Source organism: Equus asinus, chromosome X (assembly GCF_041296235.1).
Source record: "Equus asinus isolate D_3611 breed Donkey chromosome X, EquAss-T2T_v2, whole genome shotgun sequence".
Lineage (NCBI taxonomy): Eukaryota > Metazoa > Chordata > Mammalia > Perissodactyla > Equidae > Equus > Equus asinus.
This window is the reverse complement of record NC_091820.1, coordinates 59,990,682-60,016,699: the sequence shown is the minus strand read 5'-3', so window position 1 is coordinate 60,016,699 and position 26,018 is coordinate 59,990,682. Positions and strand designations below refer to the sequence as shown.

Below are 26,018 nucleotides of genomic sequence, written 5' to 3'. Positions count from 1 at the left end.
TTAAAAAAGAAGCATTTTAATTTACTTATTGGCCATAAAACCCAGCAAAAAATTGTCCTTTCCCCTTCACCTCAGAAGAACCATCACCAATTTCTTTCTAGGGCATTGATGGCATTAACAACACTTAGCCCTCCCTTGTCAACATCCAGACAATCCTGGTTCAATCTATGTAAATTAATGTTACAGTTCCAGTCGCTGGAAATGTCCCACCATTTTCTTCACTGCATTACACTTGGCAAGGCACCGACCAACAACGCACAGGGCAGGAAATGATTCATGAAGAACACAATGGCTCAACCCAAGAGCTAACCACATAACGCAGGATTATATGGTTAGCCAATTGAGAGAAGACAGTAACGGAAATGTAAAATTCCAGGAGGCATTCTTTTTCATCCTCTCCAAGTCACCTGCATGTACTGTAAGAGTGGAGGAAGGCAGCAACAGCCACGTACACGAAATCTCCCTAGAACTAAATGCAAACTACAGTGGGCCAAAGAAGTGACTCCAATTTGGGTTTTATTTGTGGGCACAAAAAAACCTCCAAACTGAGAGGTTCATAAATTAAGGAAGAGTTTCAATGCACTGACAGATCAGCAACTTGCAGAACAAGGTTATTAAAATATTTTCTAAGAGCTGTGTGTGCTTCATTGTTGAATTTGGTGCCAAAAGTCAAGAAACAACCAAATAAAGTAAATAAACCTTTTTACTGCATTTCCTTTTTACTGTACCCATTTCCAAAAATTACAAAGCATCTTTAACACAATTTTCTCTGCCATTCCTCAAGTGAGTTAGTAAAACAGGTAGAAACTCAAAACATAACTGTAACATTACACAAGATAATTTTCCTTCAATAACTTAGTCTGTTCCAAAGTATTTCTGTCCAAAGTGTGTAGGTGCAACAGGATGAACTTCAGTAGTTAAAATTGTGATCTCTGGAAATTCTTGAATGATTGATTTGGCACCTTGAAAAAATAAGAGGAAAAATGTTACGGCAGGATACTTTGGTAACATTAGTTGAAATTCAGGAAGTTTATAGTCAGGCACTAGGTCTAATACTGACAGAGGACAGTGAGCAATGACCTTTGGATACCTAGTCAGACTTGGTTAATCTCTTAGTTTCTATAGTATCTGATATCTGAAAAGCTTTGATAGTTGTCAGACTATGTCCCTGCCCACTCACGTAAAGACAAATTGTTTAATATCTAAGATTTGAAAAATATATTCAGTTATAGCAACTTTCCCCCCAAGAGCATTCTAAGGGCAGCTAAAATAGAGAGAATATAATCCTTTCTGGAAACACAATCATACATAAGATCATGGTTTCTCACCTGGAACACTGTGAAACACATGCCAAGACTTCTTTGCTATGTTAGAGCAAGCCAGCTTTTTAGAAGTCACAACTCTAGCTTTGGGCGGTACAGGGAAACGGACTAGTTAGGACCCCAGCCAAGCTAAAAGGCCATAGCAAGGCTGCCATAGCATAACGTTTTTTCATCTATAATGTCAAAGAATAGTATACAATTTTAATATATACTATTAGAACCAAGGGGGTTACTTTTCTACTCCCAAGGCAGAAAACCCAATAATTATTTGGCTATCTCGATGATCACAATGCCACCTCTGTTATATATAAATAGATGACCAAGCAAATCACTCTGTCATCATCAACATCTGAACTACAGGTCATTTTTTACTATCAAACAGCAAAATAATCAATGGCCTACTGAATGCAGCCCTCCCAATCAGACACTCTCTAGCCTCTTCAGGGTTGGCTGAGACTTGGAACTTCGGGAAATGAGGAAATGCCCTAACTAGAAGCCACATACTTCTTTCTTTTCAGTTATGAAACAAATACAAATTCATTGTAGAACATTTGCAAAATGCACCCAAAAAAGCTTAAAAGATAAAACAAATCACTTAGAATCCCACCATCCTAAGATAACCCCATTAATATTGTGTGTGTATTTTAAAATGAAAATTGAAATAGTATTGTGCATCTGTCTGGCCTCTTATCCTGAGGAAAGATTTATTAGGTTCCACGTTAAATCCAAGACTGATTTTGGTAGCCATAACAGTCATGATTTATATTAATCATATCTAAACTTGTTTTTAACATTTTATACTATTCTAATGTTATTTTTTATCCTGCTCTTTTACATTTACCACATAGATTTTATGTCATTAAATATTTTTCAAAACATGATTTAACAGTTACATAATATTACATCCTTTGACTATATATTTATTTAACTATTTTCTTACTGTAAATCATTTACATACTTCCAAATTTTTTCCTACACTAAACATAACTCTACAGTGAATATCCTAACAGCTAAATTTCTACATTCATCTTTGATTATTTTCTTAAGATACTTTCACAATTGTCCTAGATCTTATGGCAAAAAAATAGGGTCTTAAATTAGGCTTACCTCCCTCAGGAACTGGAGAACACACAGTTCTCTCACCATGCCCTTTGAGCAGAAGTCTAACTTAAAAAACTTCTGCTGTTTGCTTCATACTGCAAAGCCTACTTCAGCTAGAACCTCGAGTTTCTTGCTGTTTGGGAGGAGCTCGCAGGCTCATGTGGGGAGTAAGGAGAAACACGGACCTGTCAGCCATTTGCAGGCTCTACCCAAACAGGGCCACCAGGAAAATAATTGCAATGGGGCTAGTTCATACTTTTCTACTTGAATTTGAACATTAGAATGGTGTAAAATATTATCACTAAGGTTAGAGATGACAAACACAAGTTATAACTACCAAAATTAGATTTAGATTTAATGTTGAAGCAAATGAACTTTTCCTTAGGATGAGAGGCTGGACAGATGCACACTTACCCGCCTCAAGACCATCCGGAGCCCCAGTTACTGTCTCATGCTGAACTCACCATGAGGAGTGGAGAACAGACTCAGTAGGATGATAACACTGGGTTGAACTCCATGTTCTATAAGAACCTTTACAGCTTCAATGACAGTATTTCCAGTGCCTGAAATCAAATGAGAACCAAATGCATTAGAAACTTTAACATTTATCTCAAACTGTCTTTGAAGTCTCTTTGAAGTCAAGGTAGTTTAGTAATCTAACATAAGACACCACCAGGCAAAGCTTCATTTGAAGGTGCCTATTCTTTATCAATGATGTTATTTTCAATAATGGATATGACAGCTACACTTTTCAGTTTTCAAATGCATGACAAGCCCTAAATTCATTCAGTATTGGAGATTTCAAATTTAATACCCACCATCCACCCCAACCCTGGGGTGCGATCTGAGTAAGCTTAGGAAACAGAATAGAATAGGAGAAAAAAAAATATTACCTCCAGAGAGGATAAATCCTCGAAAAAATCATTGCTATGGTCATTGGGTTAGAAAGAGGACATATTTCAATATATTTTCTGAGTTCTATATATTTTGCCTCATTAGATCCTTTGCTTCAATGTGTTCATTTTAAGACAGAAGCCCTTTGGAGCTAATAACATATATTCTCTTATTACACAATAAAAATTCTCCTGTGAACTGCCAAGGGCAACTGCAAATCCAACTGAGAAAAACACATTTAGAAACAGTTTTTGCCTTTATATAAGGGTACCTAGAAGGCAGGCGTTACGTTGAATTTAAACCCCAACCAAATGTTGCAAATTAAACTCAAGCCACTCACTGAGAATTGGATACATCAGAAGGACTTTTCTCCTGTAAATGTCTGGTGGGAACTTGGCATAATATACTTTGGCTCTTTGTGTCTCCTCATCACTCTGAATCAGGATCTTTCCTATTCGTATGGATCGACAGCAGTCTCGTAAACCCTGTTCCATTGCCTCACCTTGAAGAAGGAAATAAAAAAGAAGGGAAAAAGGGTTGGGGGAGATAGAGTGAAAATCTAGGAACAGACCAAAGTATAGTTTGTGACTGTTATTAATACAAAAAGGACTTGTCAAGATGAAAGCAAGTCTTAAGCTAACAGCTTTGACTTCTGATATACTCATATTTTACAATTAGTGCAGATCAATGAAACTACGATAAGCTTCGTTTTATTGCCGGCTTGCAAATTTTAGAGCTGTCATGCTTCCATGATTAGAGGACATAAAGTGTTTTGTTAAGCTGCTCCCTGAGCTTTTCCAACATCAGGAACATTTTACTCCTATTATTTTAAGGAAGCCTTTAAACCACCTACACCTGTTACCTTCATCTGAAAAAACAGAAAAGACTTATGGAAGAATGGGCGCTACAGACCAAAGATCTCCTTCTAGATCAAGGCAGCATCAGGAGACATCACTGAGCCCAAAAATGACTTCAATAACAGATGTTTTGTTGGTAAACAGTGAAAAAGTACTAGATTGTTCCCTCTACCCCTAGAGAACCACAACTAACACCACCACCACCCCCTCGGTCTCTGAACACAGAGCTATTTTTGAGTCTGAATTCCTTTATGGAAGTGTTTGCCAAAAGTCAATCATTCTCATAGCATCTTCAAGATTTTAGGCCACATCAGAATTCTACTTGTATTGTTATTTACTTAATATTTTTCTTTAAATTAACTGTTTTCATTTACATTTAAGAGGAAACTTTATATCGCTAGCATGAACATAAAAACAGTTTCTTTCTAATACATATGAAAATCAACCAATAGCTATTAAGGTTAAAAACAACCCTGTCTATGCATCCCCCCAAGGTCACTGGTACACACTAGGGGTTCAACAACATGGTCCTGAAGATCCTATCATTGCGTAAGAGTTGCCTTCTGTAAAAAAGGGAGCTTACAGCTCCTATTTCACTTGAGGTATTCAATTGTTCACAGACAGAACTTCACAGCCAAAGGAGAAAAGAGAATGTTTCTATGTTAAAAAAAATAATCCATTTGTTTGCGCTGCAAGCAAGTGAGGCTTTCACCGTATCTTGGACATTGTGCAAAAAATAATTAAGTTGTTAAACAGAAATAATCATCCCCATGTAAGAGGCAAAGGTTCTAATTACAAGCATGTGCTTTCTCTGCACAAAGGTTGGTTTAGAAGTGTAATCAGTTGGACTCAAACACACAACACTTATAAAAGACCAGCAATTGGAAATACCTAGAGTTAATGATAGCTAAGTGCTTTTGCCTACATGGTCACATACTCATCAAATGTAAAACTAAAAATACTGAACAAGTCATTCAGTCTATCCCCGACAGGGTAGGACTGTTCCCTACAAAAGAGATAAACAGAACAAACATTTTCTCCAGTCAGGTATTCAAAGTTCTGCAGGCCTGAATTTGTGCCATATTCCGTCAGTCTTCAAGCTGCCCTGTCCTCCCGAAGATAGCACCATCTCATCCTTATATCCTCCCACCCTCCCTTAAATCTCTTTGAGAGCTGACTTGCCCATGGGGGCAGGCCACTAGGGAAGATGCTTTGTAGTTAAAATTAGCCAAACTCACCAAAACACAGGCCATGATTCTGAGGCACCATGAAGATAGAGAATGCGGGTGGTGAGATTTAAACTAAGGCAGGCTGCAATTATGACAGACAAGCCCGCCTCTCTCCTGGAAAACAGTGTTTCTATGCACGCAAAGAGACAGAATCACACATATGCAAACCTACCGCTTCTCATTATGCTGACCCCACAATTTCCCTTCTCAAATTTTACTCCGTCATACTTGTACCCTGTTGGGGAATAAAACCAAAGAATTTATCTTTCATCATTGGAGAAACCCACTTATTTTATAAAGTGCCTATGGTTTAAAGCAGATGAGTATACAGCAACCCTTGTCCAGACACACTGTATAACATCTTAGGTTCCCTGTGCAAATAATGAGAAGGGTCATGACTGTTCAGTTATTTCTTAATTCTTCATAAGAAACCTGTGGGAATAACTGGGAGGTGGACTTCATCGAGAGGAAATAGGACTTACAATAGCATGATATTCATATACCCGTTCCTCAAATTGAATTTAGAGGAGAATCACTGCACTCCAACAATGCTATAAACACCATCAATTCAAACTGGGATCCCACTGTGAACCGCAGCAGAGAGCCTTCTCGCTCCCTCCCTTTTCATGAGCCTCCATTCTGCTTTAAAAAAGCAGGAGAGGCTGAAGTAGTTACCAGAACATGGTCAACCCTTGGTCTCATCCTGAATTTGTATCAATTATGATGCAGTAAGTTCAGCCCCCAATTTTCATAATGTCAACCTTTCACTGAACAGCTTCCATTATTTACTAAAGAACCAAATCAGAATTTCAAAACCGTGAAATAGGAATCTTTGGCTGCTTTCTATTAGAGTAGAACAAAGCACCTTCTCTAACTCTCATCGTTTTTAGTTTATTTTTTTTTTTTTTTTACTTCTCATCCTTTTACCTGGAAGTTTCAATGCCAAACCAGCCCACTCATTTGTTAACACCAGCAGCTTGCCCAGAGGTGAAGATAAGCTGCCAGCAATTCTTAACTCTGGTCCCAATGTGCCATCATCAAAGGCAACACATGCATGCTGAAGAATATTTATTAACCTTTAAGTTGAATTGACAAGCAAGCGATTAACAAAAAGTCATCCAGATGTATTTCTCTACTAAACATCTCCAAGTTTAAGTTGTTTAAAAGAACAGCTCCATCTAGACTCCTCATTTTGCATACTGACTTAGACCACTTTCTTTCCATTTTCCCCCAATTCTATCTCAGAATTTTTATGAGGAGAATATGAGAGAAACAGTCCTGGTTACCTGTTGGAGTGGTCACCATGCATTCTTTATATGGCAGTTGATTCAATCCCTCTTCCACAACAAGTCTGATCTAGAGAGTCAAAGGAAGAATAAGTTAAGAACCTGCTAAGAATCCTGTTAGCTGCTAGCCTCAGGAGCTGACCACTAGGCAAAAAGTCAGTAGCACACTAGGCAAGGATTTAGCTTATGGAAGTAAGAAATGTGAGGCTGCTTGCTGCCAGGTATCCAACCTTGGTTAGGCACGTGATTCCCACCAAAAGGCTCAAGTATGCCTTCTGCTTCTTATTTAGTCAGTCCGGGCTATATTATGAGAGATGCAAAACTACAGTGACAAGAGTCACGGCAGGCACACTTGGAAGTAATACACTTCTGGTTACTCTGGAAATAGTACCCACTGGGAACTTCTCTGAAACTGTCAAGTTGGATTCTTTTTAACAAACGCCCACCATAACGCAAATAAATCCTGGAACTTCTTAGGAGAAAATAAATGAGTGTATGGGGCTGAAACAATTTACTGAGCTTGAAGTAGGATCCAGTTGAATGCACTGAGGTTCCCAGCTACAAAAAAAAAAAGGAAGGCTCCTAACTATCTTAATATGTGGTACAGAGGAAAAGAATCTGTCAGAACTACTAGAAACAGACTCCAAAAACCAGATATTACCAGTATTCTTATGAGCACCCAGAGCTAAATACAATTAAGGCAGCACTGAGTCTGCAATGCACATTTTCTCCAATCAATATTACATTATTGATTGAGAACAAGGAACAGCAGGGAGAAATGCCAGGCCGCATGCTCTGTTATCACCACACAACATCCTGCTACCATTAAAATGATCAATGCTAAATGGGCCAGCATTTTGTCAGCCTGTACCACCAGAGGGTCCAGGAACCTCGAATACTGTGTATGGGTACACACCTCTAGCGACCACCTTCTGTGGAAACTAATGTTTCTTATCAGCAAATTGCAGGGGAAGAAGAGGATTCTTTTCTTTGAAGAGCCTAGATCTCCTCCTAGTAACATTCCTCTAAAGAGTCTTACCTCCTGCCCATCTCCTGCAACTGTGGGACAGAAATTTAGTGTGTCCAAACTTTATAGGAGAACATAAAACCAGAAGAGTGACTAAAACATAAAATTTGTTAGCCAATCCTGACAAATTCAGGAGAGAATTAATGTCAACTTTAATGGGACCCTTGTGTTAGAAGAGACAGTGTACTAGACATCCTCAACACTAGAAACCTAAATGACTCCAGTCGCTACCACAACGACAACAGACCCTCCACAAACACCTCCCCTCCAATATCAGGACCTTCAAAGCCAAGTGCAGAGAACAGAGAGGTCTAAATTACCAGCCTCTCAGGGGAATTATGCCCCGGGTCCTTATTATCTCTCATTTGACTAAGATATAATGCCTACCCTTTCAGACAAGCATTTTACAATTACCATGAACTTAACTCCTCCTTTCTATAGAAAAAGGGCACAAGGAAAGCAAAAGAAAGAAAAAGGAACCATCTTCTACCAGTGAACACCAAGACCTCTGTTTTCCCCACAAAAGCCATTAACACAAGTTCCTTCCTCCTTGAATCTATCCCTTTGGTTTGGTAAAGGTGTAAAGACAAAAGGACCTATCACTCCAGGAATGTCAACTACATTTCTCTCGATGCAATCCAAGGGTTATTACTGCCCCTGGAAGCTCAAATAATTGTAAATAGAAGTAGCCTCTGAACCAAGAATACTTAAAGCCAACAGTAGAACAAGAGTTGTCTACGCTCTTCTGGAATAAAGATTTTCCCCAGGGAATATCTAAATGAAAAGTTTCATGCCTTTTTCCCTCCTCACATTCCCTTTAATAATCTATCTTGTGCTCTCTGATTAGATCCATGAGGTTAATAAGCCACTTTTCTTTCTTTCCCAAACTAATTACTGACTAGAATATTTAGATGGCAAACTCCCCAAGATCAGGATCATGTCTATATTCTTTACCGCTGTTATCTCCTCCCCCCGCAACAAAGCCTAGCACAGTGCCTGACTCACGTAAGTTCAATATATATATATATATTTCGTGAATGAATGAATATTAATAACGACAGCAGAAAATGTATCAACCTCATTCCAAGCACTGAGCACACTTAGATATAAACACAAGAAGGATACACAGTGCCTACCCTGAAGACAATCCAATTTGGCCTGAGATCCTCTCAGATCACACTAGCTAAACAGAACTGGGCTTGGTCAATCCTTAACAGAAAGTCCCTGAGGAAAGCATAGAGAGTCCAACTTAGCATTTCACATGTAAGAATAATACAGAAAGGAAGAAGCAAAATAAATACCCACCCCCCCACCACGTAAACCACAAGAGAGTATTCGTTTTTGTGCATTATATGTATACCACAAGGGTAACTACTAGGTCTCCTTACGTGTTTGGTTTTCTTTTAATGTACTTCACTTCACTGCCCTAAGATGAGGCATTTAAGGGTTGCTCAGGATCAAGTTACCAAGATCCATTTGAGAGGTAGTGGTACTTCAGAACTACAGAGAATGTGTTCATGGGCAATGCTCTGAGGTGAAAGGGATTGAGGCAAAGCTTTAAAGCAACAGTAGAAACAACACTTTACAAATCTGGCAAGATGATGGTTACCTGGCATGATCTCTCTCACCCGCAGAATGCTCTCGAACAAAAATTGCCCTTGGCCTACTATGCCTATATCACTAGGAACAACAATGAAAAGAAAATGGAAAGCCTCTACCTACCAAACGATCCGCAGAAAACATGAAGTCCCCTCTACTGGCTGTCCTAAAAAAAAGTAGTACAAGTTTTAGTCTAGATTAGAGCTTTAACGTAAAATATTACTTAATACATATAGTAACACTGATATTAAGACCTATTACATACTAAAAGCTTAAAAGCTTATAGGTACAGACTAGTATTGAGGCAGGATCTCTTTCATTTGGATACAGGAAATTGAATGGAATGACTTGACAAATATTATTGAAAATGCTTACCTGATATCAACATTAGAGACAGGAATTGAAAAGATCATGCAGTCTCCCACTGAGCTGCCCAAGTATATATTATTCAACCAGGAAATGAATGAAGCACCCCCCTGGAAAATGGCAGCAAGCCCACAGCTCAAGTTAAGAGAAAAACTTTGCAGTAAGAACACCAGGTTCTCCCCATTCTCCCCTTCCATTCACCTTGATCTAAAACCCTTATTACCAAGATAAGTAACCCATCTACTTTGTCTCTAATCCTTTCTGCAATGAGAATGGTACAAACAAGTCCTCTACTTTTGCCACTGCTTTCAAGAACACAGAACCTCATTTCTAAGACCTCTTCCTCAAATTATTGATAATTTGCTCCTTTTGCCTGTTTTTCAATCAATTACTTTCAATCAATTACTTTATTCCCTACATCTTTCTGCCATTTTCTGGTATATTTCCTTCTGGTCAATACTTTCATATCCTGAAGCACCCAAGTAATAATAATCCAGGGTTGCACCTACCCACAAGCTGTTAACTAGCCAAAAAGACAAGGTTAAAAGGCTGACATTTTTTCTGTATGTAAAGATCTAGTATTGTTCCTCTTCCTTCTCCCATATAAGTTAAAAGATCTGACTGAACAGACTGATTTACAGTTTATGTCCTTAAAAATCCCCATCTGCCTATCCATAGCATACCTAAAACATTCCCCAACACAGCATCTAAATGGCATATGCGAGCATCTATTATCTCAGTATACCAATAAACACAACTCTTTTTTTTTTTCAAGCTGCATTTACTTTCTCTGACAGGGAAAAGCAATGAAATATCCCTGACACAATGGCATTAGGTTTCTTAAAGTAACCATGGTTCTACCATATTATAGATATTAACTCTCTAAGATATGGACCATAATTGAGCAATAGCAAGAAGATAGGTCTGTATTCTTTATATATAAATATTCCCCAAACGCAGAAAACTCTACCCACACACCTATACACACAGAGAGCCATTTAAAACAGGCTCTATTTTATGTACTGTGGTTTTCAAATGAAACTATACTATTACACTAGCACCTTTCATTTCTATAACTAACCTTCATAACATGCTTGTCAGTAAAAGTCATTTAACTACCCAAAAATACCGAAGTCTACTGCCCTGTTTGCTAGACCTACACAAACTTGTCTAGGTGGCCAGAACACAGTTTTTCAATAGGGAAGAAAAGTCTGGATTTGTCCTAAAGAAATATCCAGTAATATATCTTAGGAACACATCTGAAATATTTGCTTTTAATTTCTGAACAGTTACACACATAAATTTATTACACAGAAAAGTTATATCAGGTTAAGGGATCAGAGTTGCCCAAATCCATTATTTTACATCGGAATCAGATATTTTAACTCCTTTCGCTCTCTCCCCAAAAATATCAGCCTCAGCTGATAACTTTTGCATAATAAGCACTTTCTCTACATTCCAAAAAAGGTACATACTATGAGAACGTAATAAGACCTGTCATCCCGATAGCTATTTGACTTCCAATCAAAGCATTTACTCCTCCAAGTCAGCCCACTACAAACAGTAATTACTTACCTTTCTCCTGTTTTAGACAGACTTCAGACCCATACTGTTTACTTTAAATCAATTTAGAAATTAAAGTACAGCTAGAATACAGTAAGTTGATAGCATTTTTAAAACTTCACAGTGGTCTTCAATATCCACATCTAAATCCTTAACATTGTTAACACCGGAGTTTCATAAAGCAGGTATTTACTTGTCGGATCAATCAAGTTGCACATATTCTCTGAGCCCCTACTTTAGGACCAACATTGGACTAAAGTATTTGTTAATAAATATGTTTTAATGTAAACTAGACCCCAGGTCTTATTCACTCCATGCACTTTGTTTCAAATCATAACTATTCGCTTTTGTCTCCAAATCATTTTTTTAAAATATCTCTCACACTGGAAACAAAGCTTTGAAAGACATTTTAATCATCTTCCACCTGATTAAGAGTCCCAAATAAAATCTAATGCAAAATTATCACAAAGCAACAAACACACTGACATACATCCCTGGAATATTCTAAAATATATCCAAATGATTAAAGATCAAATATTTAAACAATGATATTCAGGACCTCATAATTCAGAGCACCGAAATCTAATTAATCGTAAACTGAGCATCTTTTAAGTTGTACAAACCCCAAACAGGATTAACAATGCAGACCTAACCATATCTGAGAAAATACTTTTTTTGACATTCCCCCCAACAAATGTGTCACACATCTGTAGCAATTAAAGCAAAGCCAAAGGCAGCCATTTTAAAAAATGATCTTCACACTGAAACAACAAAATCATACCAGAAGCCAAATCCTCATTTTAATGTGGATTTGGTAAATGGACTCTTCCCTACCTAAGATTGTTTATAAAGCACTTTAAAATTTCCAGAGGGGCTGCAGCAATTGTATACATTTAAAAACACGTATGTCTCGGGGCTGGCCCCGTGGCCGAGTGGTTAAGTTCGCGCGCTCCGCTGCAGGCGGCCCAGTGTTTCCTTTGTTCGAATCCTGGGTGCGGACATGGCACTGCTCATCAAACCACGCTGAGGCAGCGTCCCACATGCCACAACTAGAAGGACCCACAATGAAGAGTATACAACTATGTACCGGGGGGCTTTGGGGAGAAAAAGGAAAAAAATAAAATCTTTAAAAAACCAAAAAAAACCCATGTATGTCTCATAGCAAACCCAAGCCAAGATGAAACCTCTTGAATCTCACTGATCTTTCTTTCAAAAGACTAATAGGTATTTACTTATCATCCACAAGATATAGAACTATGAGAGAGGAATGTTTTTATAATATTAACAAATTTACACTTCAAGTAGAGATCTTCTCCCCTCTTCTTACTAGGCCTCACTACTACTACTCCTACGACTAGAGGGGGTTCTCCAGTGTGGTTGGAAGACATCCTCCCCTGGGACAATTACAACTTCAATTTCTACAGCAGAAATTGCCGCTTGATCACTTCTCTCTATTCAGAATAAACTTGACAGCTCCTTTTTTCCTTTTACAGAAATCATTTTAACAACTATGTGTGTATATATATTATACATATCATTTGTGTATACATATGTATCTATTATAGTTATAAATGTGACATATATACATACACACACCCCAAGTGTACAAAGATTTATTTATAAAGCTTCTCTAAAAAGGTCCAAAAGTGACATCAGGTATCTAATATTATATGCACATTACTCTCTTCTTTCCCACAGGTCACCATTTATTAAAAGCTTCCTTGGTGCCAAGTATTAAGCACTTTTGCTACATTATCTGCTCTAATCCTCACACAACCTTAAGAGGTAGTAAGATTGCTACCACTTTAGAGATGAAAATAGTGAGGCTTAAAGAGGTGAAGTATTTCAAGGTTCTTCCCAGCCTGAAGCTCTCTGATTCCAAGACCCTAAGTAAAACCATTATTTATATTTTGCTCTAATAAATGAATGCTTCCTAAAAGGTAACCAGTTTTTAGACATATTTTAATGATATTTCTCTCCCTGTGAATCAGACTGGCATGTACATACAATGCAAACAATGAAATAAAAGAGTCTGGCAGGCAAATAAAACATCACTAAAATGTCCCTGCTGAAGAGGGAGAAGCGGCTGCTACAAGATGGCTCGTAAAGAGCATGTACTAAGGTTACTGCATGCAAGAGTCCATCCTTTCCAAAAATGATGAAATCAAAACCTCCGACTCAGAACTGAAAACAATTTAATTTAAATCAAATCCTAGCAGCACTGATTAGGTGTCATTTCAAAAATGAAGATTATACCTAAGCACTGTTTTCCGCATCTGGAGTGGGAGAAGTTAGAGTCGGGCACAGGCTTGCCAGATTTAAGAAGTAAAAATACAGGACACCCAGTTAAATTTGTAATTCAGAAGTATATCCCATGCAATGTTTAGGATATACTTAAACAGCAAAAAGTATTCATCGTTTATCTGAATTCAAATTTAACTGGGTGTCCTGTATTTTACCTGGGAACCTAAGTTAATTAGGAAGGACTAAATGGACTCAAATTCAGCTCTAATATGTTTTTGTTTTTTAAGCAATAGGTTAAAGAGAAGTGGCATATAAAAGCTTTTCTGGCAGTTTTAAACCAAAGGAATGTTCCATTTAGAGCCAATGTTGAGCAAAAGCTCTGAAAACATAAGCCCTACCTCCAGAGCTACATTATTATGTGATCACTAAAATAAAGAACAGCTCCAGGGTTTGTCACGGCATGCAGAGGATTTATAAATGACTTTCCTCCTCCTTCCTTCACCCTCATAAAAACAAATCCCCAGTGAAGCACTTGGAGCAAACCTAATCTGATGTGAAAAGTTAAAAAAACAACAAAACAAAAACAAAAAATAGCTTTTACTACGTGCCAGGTGCAAGTAATCAAAGTCACAGCTCTTCAGCACCTTCTTAAAAAGCTCTTAAAATAGAATGTCATTAATTGTTTACTTGTGCCTCAAAGCAAAGTTCAACGTAAACATTCAAAATCAGGTAGAAAAAGAAGAGAAATTATCATTTTCCTTTAGAACCCAGGCTTCAGTCACTCAGAAGTTTATTTTTTTATAATGATTGCAACATTAATTCTTCTGTGTGCCAGGTACTGTACCAGGCCAGACCTCCTTTCTGCCTGTCTGGAGTCCAGACTAGTTGGCAAGACAATATTAGGATATGCCCAATAAATATTACAACAGGGGTATATATAGTTTAAAGAGGTGACTTCCTCCCTCCTGGCCTAAAAGCCAGTAAGAAAATTCACATGGAAAACCCAGTAAAACCAAAAACACGTCCATGATTGAAACAACTTGCAGGTCACAGTTTTTTCTGTGGTGGACATTTTGGTTTTGCACAAGTTGAAGGGAAAAGTTTTGAGATTCCTCCAGTCTCACAATGATACTGGGCCTGGGTCTCTAGGCTGATTCTGTTTAGTGTGTGGAATCCCCAGTTCGGCCTATATCCCAAATCCAGAGCCAGGCAAATCACTATGCAAGGAAGAATGGCCCTTCTGCCAGGGGCGGTGGCTCAGCCTAAGCACAGCACAATCACCCGCGGCGTTTGTCAAGCTCCAGGTGCTCAGGTTCCACCCAAGACTACTCTAAGGATGGGTACCAAAAACTTGTATTTGGGAAAAAAAAGACTCCTCAGGCCATTACCTAGTCAGATGACTCAAATCACACTAGGCTACACTCACATTAGGGCTACAAAGGATGTTTATCCGTCCTGAGGTTAACTGTCTCCCCTTCAGGCGACTAAAAAAAAAGTCACAAGGCTGAATGTACTCCTTTAGTGCAATTTCACAGACTAAAATATTCTAATATTGCTCAACTTTCATCCAAGCTGCCTGCTGAGGCCATGGCAAAGCCCCTCTGAGGACGAATATACAGGAAACATTCAACAGCTCATGAAACAGCTTTGCTTTAATGTCTCAGGAGACAAAAGGAAACGAAAAACTGGAGAGGAGAGAGAACCTTTTAAATACACTCCACTGCCTTAAATATGAGGTCATGAACTACATTCAAGGAAAAAGTTCATTAGACTCAGACTTTGCTGAGTTTAGTATACAAAGGAGGCAGAAAAGGAAGTGTGGTGTAACCCAGTGCAACAACAAAAACAACTGGAAATGAAGGAATCATTTATCTTCCCAAGTTCACCAGAGACCCACGCGTGACTGAGTACATTATCTGGTTATTTGATGTCTAGATTACCACACTCTCAGAAAGAAAACAATTTCCTTGAAATTCAGTAATACAACCAATATATTATGTTGCAAATCCTGCACATTTCAACAAAATAAAAAGACGTTTCAAATCAGTCCAGTGTTTTCAATCTTGCCTGCTTTATATATCTACAAAAACATGCAGTCCTGCTGGCTCAAACCCCACCTCCCCAGGCCAAAGTCAACTCAGGAATCAAACCCTTCACCAGACAGATACTAGGGACCAGGAACAATGAAAGGAATAACAAGGACTTCCACGGCCTCTGTTATCAGACAGCTCCATAGTGCATCTATACAATGTCACATCACAATAGTGAAGAGCATAAGCCCCAAGGAAGACAGGATATGATAACTCACGGCACTTTCCCTAACTTAGACCTACGTAAATATAGCTTCTCTTACCACAGGAACCCTACACCAGCCCCCTGGAGGGGATGAAACAGGTCTTGTTCATGTAAGGGGATGCCAATTTTTGAAGGTAAAGGAATAGAGGCCTCTGTTAACAGATTTGACAAAAACAAAACTTGAAACACTGTCTCCAGTCTAAATAACTAAACATCGGTTAGTTATCAAAAATTATAGTGAGTCTTGCTATACTATATCATAGCAGGATAAAAATTATCTAGGATCTCTCAGTGTTGCTTTTTAAAATAAGAACGTGGATTCTACATACAGCTAAATTCCTTTTACTATCCCCTGAAAGCTCAAGAAACCAGCAATTACGATGCAATCAGAACCATGCACAAATCTAAACATGAACGCTTGAAATGCCTTAAATGTGCACAGCTCTTCACTGTTTATAACAAATGTTCACAAGCAGTATCTTGTTTAGCCTCCCAGGAGCTCCATGAGGTACTACCAACATCCTCATTTTATAAATGATAAAGTTGAAGCACAGAGATGCTAAACATCTGGCCTAAGATCACTCTGGATCCTACTGTCTCCTTCCAAACTCAGAAAAAAAATTTCACTTACACTCAGGTTTACTATACAATGCAGGCTGTTCTGAGTAACACAGTAAAATTGGGTATTGACGTTGTCATATATGAATGCTGAATGTCACGCCCTCTCCAAGCTCTATAGCAATGGTTCACCTTTACATTGCCATGAAGACCTCCTTGTGAAATGAAAGGAAAGCTAAGGGATCCTCACCCCATAAAAAGGCACATATGCCAATGTTCATAGTAGCATTATTCATAACAGCCAGAGTGGAAACCACCCAAATGCCCATCACGTGATGAATGGATGAACACAACATGCTATATCCATACAATGGATTATCATTCAGGCAAAAAACGAATGGTATACCGATACAATACGGATGAAGCTTGAAAACATCATGCTAAATGAAAGGAACTAGTCACAAAAGACCACATGTTGTATGATTCCATTTATATGAAATGTCCAGAATAGGCAAATCAATAGGGACAGATCAGTGGTTGTCTAGGGCTTTGGGTGGGTTGGGGAATGACTGCTCATGGGTCAGGCTTTCTTGTCTGGGTGATGAACATGTTCTAAAACTGATTGTGGTGATGGTTGCACAGCCACGAACATACTTAAAAACCCTCAAAATGTACATTTTAAATGGTGTATTGTATGGTATGTTAATTACATCTCAATAAAGATGTTATTTAAAAAACAACCATTAATGGGGCTGGCCCCGTGGCCGAGTGGTTAAGTTGGCACGCTCCGCTGCAGGCGGCCCAGTGTTTCGTTGGTTCAAATCCTGGGCGTGGACATGGCACTGCTCATCGGGCCACAGTGAGACGGCGTCCCACATGCCACAACTAGAAGGACCCACAACGAAGAATATACATCTATGTACTGGGGGAGCTTTGGGGAGAAAAAGGAAAAAGTAAAATCTTTAAAAAAAAACCATTAAAAATGCACATACAAATAACTTTCCCAGATAATTTCAGAGGGTTTGCTAAAGCCCTGAAGCCCACCTATAGGTGCAGTGGGGCCCAAAACTCAAAGTTAGTAACTCTTGCTCTATAGAAACAAGAATCATCATTCTATTTTCTTTGTTTTACAACTAAGTTTTATTTTGGCTTCCCCCGACCACAACTACCAAGCCCACGCCTCCTACTTTTTAAGATCACTACTTCATCTATTAGAGCACATGACCACAGTAGTTTTCAATACTGATTCATTAAAAACAAACAGGAGCTGACCCTGATCGTCCCGTGGTTAAAGTTCAATGTGCTCACCACTTTGGTGCCCCAGATTCATTTCCCGGTCACAGAACCACACCACCCATCTGTCAGCTGCCATGTGGTGGTGGCAGCTCACATAGAAGAACTAGAAGGGCTTATAACTAGGATGTACAACCATGTACTGGGGCTTTGGGAAGAACGAAAAAAAGAGAAACATTGCCCACAGACGTTAGCTCCAGGTGAATCTTTCCCTGCAAAAAAAAAAAAAGTATAGTTTCATAAATATAATTTTAAGAGCTAGAAAAAATCCTTTAGTAACTGAGCATTTATTATTTGCAAGGCATGGTGAGAATTCAAAAATGTAAAAGATATAATTTCTGCCCTCAGGGAGCTTAAAATCTAATAGGTGAGATAAGATTGATATACAAATAACAACATACGAAATAGGTTAATCTAGCCCTAAAAAGGCCAGGGAAGATGAGCAAGGAAGAATGATAAAAGGAAAGCTTCTTGGCAGAGGCAGACATTTAATGCTGAGTTTGACCTTGAAGAATAGGTAGGATTTGAACATGCAGAGAAGGAGTAAAGAGAATTCCAGATGAGAGCAGAAGCAGGGATGTTTCAGAATAGTTTCCAGGAACCACAAAGAGAAGCCTTAATATCAAGTTAAGGATCCTGGACTTTATTTGGCAGACTCAGAGCAGCCAAAGAAAGCTGCTGAGTAGGGCAGTTACCCAATCAAAGTGGTATATTAAAAGGATTAATTGTTCAGTAATGTGTGGGTGCATGTGGAAGAGCGAAAAACTGGTTGCTGGGAAACAAATTGGGAGCCTATCACAATAGTATGAAGAAAAAGTTATTAGTGTCTGATTTAGGGAGTGGCATCCTGACTCAGTACCCATTTTAGAAGATCAAGGCACCCACTGAAAAACGAGTGTTTTCATATGCAGCAGCTACACATTTAAAGTGCTGCCAAGGTAGAAACCAGCTCTAGTTCATCATGGGACATATTTCCCTTAAGGAACCCCCATCTACAACATGAGTTTTGAGATCCCCTAAAAATAGCATTTTAACATGAAGGTTTGGCTACTTTAGTTTGTGGGATTAGGAGGGGTGCCAAAGACTCCTTTAGGCTCTCTTTGCTCCACTAACTATAAAGGAAACATCTGATGTCCTATAAGTTTACAGTAGTCAGCCCTGATGGTCTAATGATTAAGATTTGGTGCTCTCACTGCCAGGGTCCAGGTTTGTTTCCCAGTCAGGGAACCACACCACCCATCTGTCGGTTGTCATACTGTGGTGGCTGCGTGTTGCTATGGCACTGGAAGATATGCCAGGGGTATTTCAAATACCAGCAGGGTCACCTATAGTGGAGAGGTTTGAACGGAGCTTGCAAACTAAGGAGGACCGGGCCACCCATTTCAAACTCCCCCCCCCAAAAAAAGGCCATGAAAACCCTATAAACAGCAGCAGAGGATTGTCTCATCTAGCCTGGAAGGTGCAAAAAGACTGGGCAGGGTTCTGCTCTACTGTACACAGGGTCGCCAGGAGTCAGAATCCACTCTATGGCACTAACAACAAAAAACGTTTACAGTAAAACAATCCTGATAAAAGTTAGGTAAGCTTTCACCTGACCGAGTAAACCTAAACTCCAAGACTAATAAAGACCTTAGACAAAACGACATATATGCAGTAGCAAACACTAAAGGGTCAGAGGTCCTGTTGAGCACAACAGAAATTGCTTTATTCCTATTTGTGAGCCTGAGATGACTGGAGGGAGAGCACAACCTCCGATAGTAACCATTTCTGGGTTATGGATTTACCACGTGGACGGGCACCAGGCAGATAGCGTAAAACGCGTTTACCCTCCTGGAATGGCTGAGGATTCGTCATCGCTTACGGGAGACAAAGCAGCAGCCCGAAGCTACCGAAAAGGCTCCCTCCCCTACACAAAGCGAAGTTAAACACAGGAACTAGGAGACGGTTGGAGGCCTGAGTCACGTGACACTCCCCCTCAAAGAACAGGCCCTGGCACAGTCTCCACGGACCAGTTTGCCACGGCCAAGAACCTTACCCATTAGCCCTTTTACTTCCAATCCCCTCCCACACCCCGAGGGACCCTCCACCTCCCTTTCCCCTTCCGCTCTTGGCTCACTTGTCCCGGATGATGGTCTGCAGCTCCCGGATCTGATCATTCATAGGCAGCAGCTTAAGCTGCGCCCCTATCTGCCCCGAGAGTTCGCAGTCCCCTAGGAGGGAATCGCTGGCTGGTGCGTCATAGTTGCCACTGCCACCGTTGTTCTCTGAGTTGAGGCTGAGGCCGCCACAGGCCTGAGGGTCCCTCTCAGCGGGTACGCTCGAATGGGCGTGCCCGGCGAGGAGAGTCAGCTTGGCCACGGAGGCGCTGTTTCCCCCGGCTTGGTCTGGGATCAGGTCACCAGGTCGCGGCGGCTCGGGGCTTGGGGTAGAGGCAGACTTTACTGCCTGGTTGTGACAGGGCATGGAGTCCGGACACCGTAACTCCGTGGCCATACACCGGGCCCTGGGCTGTCCCCGCAGCTACCGACCCCTAGAGATAAAGCAGAGCCGGGAGAAGCGGCCAGCGCTCACGTGCTCTCCTCGTCGCCCCCGCCTCCTCCGAACCTCTAGCCCCGGCCGCCCTCTCACCCCGCGGCCGCCGCCGTTTCCTTCCGCACGTTCCGTCCCGGCCCCGCCCACGCCAGACGATCCGCCTGCCTAGGCGCTCGATTGGCTTCTCTCCCTGCCGCTCTGCAACGCTCTGCTTGTTAACCCTTTCAGTCAACCCGGCTTGGTGGGTTCCCACACCTAGCCAGGCAGGCAGGGTGAGGCCAAGGGTGCTTGATGCAGCGTCTTCGGGGAGTCCCTAGGGATTCTGCGTGCAGAACTTAGGGTAAGTGGTAGAGGCAGGAAAAACTAGGGATGGAGAGTGATAAAATGATTACACACATAAGGCCCATGTTTTCAGACTTTCTGCGTTGGCAGAGAGAGAATACTTTATTAACTGCATCTTCAGTTAGCCTGTCTGTATAACCAAAAGAGTAAGTAAAAAACGCCTAGCAGGCTGCTGAAAAGCTTGCTCTCTACTAGACTGTCCTACAAGCTGCAGTTTCCCAAGTGTGCTTGACCGCTAGAGCTTTCCTTACGTTTACTGGTTGGGCCCTACACTGTACAGTTGACGTGGGGATACCGACAGCATTCAGATACACTACCGCTCTTTCTTTTAAATACTTGAAAAGACACCTTGTTTTAGTGTGTAGACTTAGTATAAAGGCTTGAGGTAAGAATGACTAGAGCATCAGTGTGTATTAGAACAATTATAGAGCTTGTTAAAATGCAGATTCTCATGGCCTACCTTTGAGATTCTGATTCAGTAGATCTGAGATGGGACCCAAGAAGTTTTATTTTTAACAAGTAACCTAGAAATCCTGATTTTTTTTTAAGAAATGGTATTCTTAGGGAAACATTGGCTTACAGGCTCGCTTTCTAAGGAGCTACAACCTGAAAGTCAGAAACCTGGTAATTCTGCTAAAAAATTATTGAGCAGCATTTACAAGTCCCTTCCCCTCTCTGGACTTGACTCTCCCTATTTATAAGTGAGATGCATTAACTATTTGATCCCTAAATGTTCTTCCAGTTTTGACATTCTATAACTCTATTTTGCCTTCCAAAAAGCCAATTCTTAAAATTCCTTGTTCCACACAGAAACATAACCAACACATGCAGAGATTCAGAGGAATATGAGTAACAGATGGTTAGGAATATCCAGGCCTTTGGGGGGACTTGAGCCTTAATCTGGCTCTCTGTTTTCCATTTTTTATTTGTTTGTTTGTTGTTTTGGTATTGGTATTGATCGTATTTTTCTCTCCTTTTTTCTCTCCCATTTTCTCTGCTTTGTGCCTGACCCTCTAGGTTAGTACACTATTAGTTATAATTATAGAGAGTTTAAATTTGATTGAATGATAAAAATTGCAGCCTAGAATTATAATCCCACTCATTTTTGAAAGTTTGTTCATCTTTTCACCTAGCACAAAATGCAATTCAAAAGGTCTGGGTTTAAAAGCTGAATCTGCTAACTTGAAGTGGGTAGGCACAATTAAGTGGCTACTTTGCCAATGAATACTCTAGAGGAAAACACTGAAATGCATTCTTGTTTCATTATCAGTAATTTAAATGTAGTAATGAATTTAAAATCGTATTGTGAGACATCCCAGAACCAAAACTGTACCGTAGTTATCTTTGTCTAGTGTCTCATCAGGCACATGGCCTTGTTCTCAATGCCACAGAATATGAATTATAACAGTACAACTGCCAGTGTGTCTTGTGTTTTCACTCTTATAGGAAACACCCATGCATACACTTACCTATATTAACCAGTAGTCATTAGCAAATCTATTTATCTAGTTTATTTAAGATGCTATTAAACAAAATTCACTAATGATTCATCGTAATAACTTAAATTTGGTGGTTTATAATTTACAAAGAGCTACTATACATTCTCTCATTTAATTCTCAAAAAAAAAAGGCTTGAGGATTACCAATCCCCATTTATAGATGATATCTGTGTAAATCTTTTTGCTAAAGTGACTTGTCCAAGGTCACACATCCAAAAAGGAGCAGAGCCAAGACAGGACCCCAATCTCTTGACTTTAAATTCAGTTTTCTATACACACACCTACAGATTCAAGATACCAATCAATTAACAAATACTGGTTGAGCCCTTACTATTTGCCAGGCATATTGCCAGGTGCTAGAACGGAAAGAAAATGAGTGAAGATCTTGAAATTTTCCATGGTTGTAGAGGTCATGGAGATTATGGATAGTATGGATCTTTGAAAACCAAAGGATAGTGTTAGGCAGCATGGAAATCTGCACCAAAGATACTAACAGCAGAATTGACAAATTTGAATTTAGCTTTCTTGCTTCCCACTTTTTGATGGAAGTACAAAGTCAGGTCAAACAAAAAGCTGGAATTCTCCTGTAATAACTGAGATTAGTGTAAACTTCATTTTAGGTTTTGAGCTCTAAATTTGAGATGATCCCTAAAAATTGTGGGAAGCAGCAAACCAATTGCATGTATCAGTAGAAATCCTTTACATATATCTACATAGTGCCTTAACAAAACACTTTTACATAGGTTATCTCATTCGAGATTGTGGAGTAGTTAGGCCCAGTATTATAATTCCTGTTTTACTGTGAGAAAATTGAGACATAGGAGCCTAATTTAGAGTCATATCATAAGTAGAGAGTTGGAAGAAGGCAAAAGAAAATTAATATTAATATTAAACTCTATTTTCCATACAGTATGCCTTAGTTATCTCATTTAAGCCTTTCAACAATCCTAGGAGGTAGACTTTATTTTCTATCCCCATTTTACAGATAAAGAAAAATGTAGTGAGATTAAGTAACTTGATAATGTCACACAGGCAGTAAGTGCAGGAATGGGGATTTGAACCTAGGTGTGATCAGCTCAATTTGACTGTTTTATAATCCATGCCCTCAGATTAGTCCAGGTTATATTCCTCCACTGCATACCACACTTTATGCTTGTACTAGATAGTGTCTCACCTGCAATACCAGATTTAACCTATGAACTAAAAATTGTGTTATATGATGGAGCTGGGGAATCCTGATATAATTTTCTATTAATATTTAGTCCTCTGATGAACTCCTTGACAATTCCTTTGTGCCCTAAACTCCAAGAATTCCTTAATTCAAGTAGACTTTGGTGATGCTGAAGCCATTATACTGTAATTTTAAATTTTTTATAAACAAAAATCTATTAATTAAAAGGATAGCCAATGTTCTGAACAAATACTCTGATTCACTTTTCTTTCCAAACGAATAGCAGTATCACTTCTCAGATGTATACCTTCCTTGATCCAGTGGCTCCCAATGATCTCAAATTGTCTATTTGCATATCATTTCAAATGTATATCTTATCTTCTTTACCATTTACTCCTCCTGATTTCAGAATTTTTCAACCAGTTTTCAAATGCATATTGCCAGCTTTTTGAAGTTAGTTTACTTTTGAGTGCAAAGTCTCCTCTGTAGATCTTAAACAGTTTCTGGTAAGGTGCATGGGGCAGGACAGGCAGATCTTGTACAAAAGATTATATCTTATTCTGTAAAGAGTGTATCTTGTATAAAATGTGTAAAAGAGAACCCGTAAAAATTATATATTAAGAACTGAGGTGTCTTCCTTTGTGTTTTATTGATTTTTTTGTATTGATATGCTTTGATTCCTTTCTATTTTTCCTTTTGTGTAAATTCTAGAGGTATTTTCGTTTTGTGGTTACCTTGGGGCTTACGTAAAATATCTTATAACAGTCTAATTTAACTTGATAACAAATTAAGTTCAATCACATACAAAAACTCTACACTTTAACTTCTCCTCCCCCACTTTAGGTTATTGTTGTCACAATTTACGTTTGTTCCTATTATGTATCTTTAAACATATTTTTAATTATAGTCATTTTAAATAATTTTCTATTTTAACTTTTATATTTGAATTAAAATTGCTTTACCCACCATGACTATAGTAATACAGTGTTCTTTATTTGTCTATATATTTACCTTTACCAATGAGTTTCATATGTTCTTATGGTCTTGTGTTGCTGTTAGCATCCATTTGTTTCAACTTAAAGAACTCCCTTTAGCATTTCTTGTAAAGCAAGTCTAGTGCTGATGAACTCTTCAGCTTTTGTTTGGGAAAGTCTCTCTCCTTCATTTCTGAAGGACGGTTTTGCTGGGTATAGTATTCTTGGTTGGCAGGTTTTTTCTTTCAGCACTTTGAATATATCATCCCACTGACTCAAGGTTTCTGCTGAAAAATCCATTGGCAGTCTTATGAGAATTCACTTTGCTCTTGCTGCTTTCAAAATTCTCTTTGGGTTTTGACCTTTGAGAACTGGATTATAAAGTGTCTTGTTGTGGATTTTTGGGAATTCATCTTGTTTGATGATCTTTGGGCTTCTTGCATCTGGATGCCTATTTCCTTCTCCAGATTTGGGGAGTTTTGAGTCATTATTTGTTTTAATAAGCTTTCTGGTCCTTTCTCTCTCTCTTCTCCTTCTGGGACTCCCATAATGCATATATTGGATCACTTGATGATCTCTCATAATTCCCTTACGTTTTCTTGACTTTTTTTCATTCTTTTTTCTTTTTTATTCCTCTGAATTACTTCCAGTGACTTGTTTTCAAGTTCACTGATCCTTTCTTATGCTTGATCCAGTCTGCTGTTGAAACCCTATTGTGACATTTTTTCAATTCAATTATTGTGTTCTTTGCACCCTAATTTCTGTTTGTTTTAAAAAATATATTTTCTATCTCTTTGTTGCAATTCTCACTTATTCATGCATTGTTCTCTTGACCTCAGTGAGCATTTTTATGACGGCTATTTTAAATTCTCTGTCAGGTAAATCATATAGCTCCATTTCTTCAGTTGGTTTTTGGAGACTGATCTTGTTCCTTTGTTTGGAACATCGTTGATTGATTTTTACTTTCCTTGACTCTCTATGTTGATGTCTGTGCATTAGACATAGCAAGCACCTCTCTTGGTCTGCACAGACAGACCTTGCACAGGAGACAACCTCCACCAATCAGCTCAGCTAGAGATTTGGGGAGCCTCTATCAATGCTTTCCCTCCCCAGGGAGAAGAAGGTACCTGTGGTTTTTGTCAGGTCACTTTGTGGTGAGCCAGGAGAATGATATATGGTGTCCGCCAGCCCAAGTTGCCATTTCCATTCTCCCCTAGGCTGCTTGACTGTGGTGGATCCATCTGAGCTCCAAGGCTGACAAGACAGAGATAAGTCCTCTAGGGGTCCCCCTTTGGAGAAGTTGGACACACGTCAGCTCTTTCCCTTCACAAGGGGAAGCAGAGAGCTGGAATTTTTTGTCCACATGCTCTGTGCTGAGCAAGGATGAGAACTGTGGTGTCTACAAGCTAAAAGGATCATACACCATGACTAAGTGGGATTTATCCCTGGGATGGAAAGATGGTTCAATATACTGAAATCAAATAATATGATACGTAACATCAACAGAATAAAGGATAAAAATCACCTTATCATATCAATAGATGCATAAAAAGAATTGCTCAGAATTCAACACCTTCATGTTAAAACTCTCAGCAAAGTAGGAATAGAAGGAAAATACCTCCTTGTAATAAAGCCCACGGCCAACATCATAATCAATGGTGAAAAACTGAAAGCTTTTCCTCTAAAATCAGGAACAAGGCAAGGATGCCAAACTCTTACTGCTTCTGCTTAACATAGTACTGGAAGTCCTAGTGAGAGAAATTAGGCATAAAAAGAAATCAAAAGCATCCAAGTTGGAAAGGAAGAAGTAAAATTATTCCTGTTTGCAAATGGCATGATTTTATAGAGAGAGAACCCCAAAGACTC

General features: G+C 39.2%; 1 protein-coding gene across 1 annotated transcript; it reads right to left on the bottom strand.

Moving 5' to 3' along the window:
* UPRT (uracil phosphoribosyltransferase homolog) lies at positions 1–20,311 on the bottom strand. The gene is made up of 7 exons (XM_014827416.2): positions 19,751–20,311; positions 9,439–9,481; positions 6,690–6,759; positions 5,576–5,638; positions 3,658–3,819; positions 2,888–2,986; positions 1–962 (listed from the first exon to the last, which is right to left on the bottom strand). Exons 1-7 carry the CDS (start codon positions 20,125–20,127, stop codon positions 856–858), a joined length of 921 nt encoding a protein of 306 aa, XP_014682902.1. The 5' UTR covers positions 20,128–20,311; the 3' UTR covers positions 1–855.
* Positions 20,312–26,018: the final 5,707 nt, after the last annotated feature.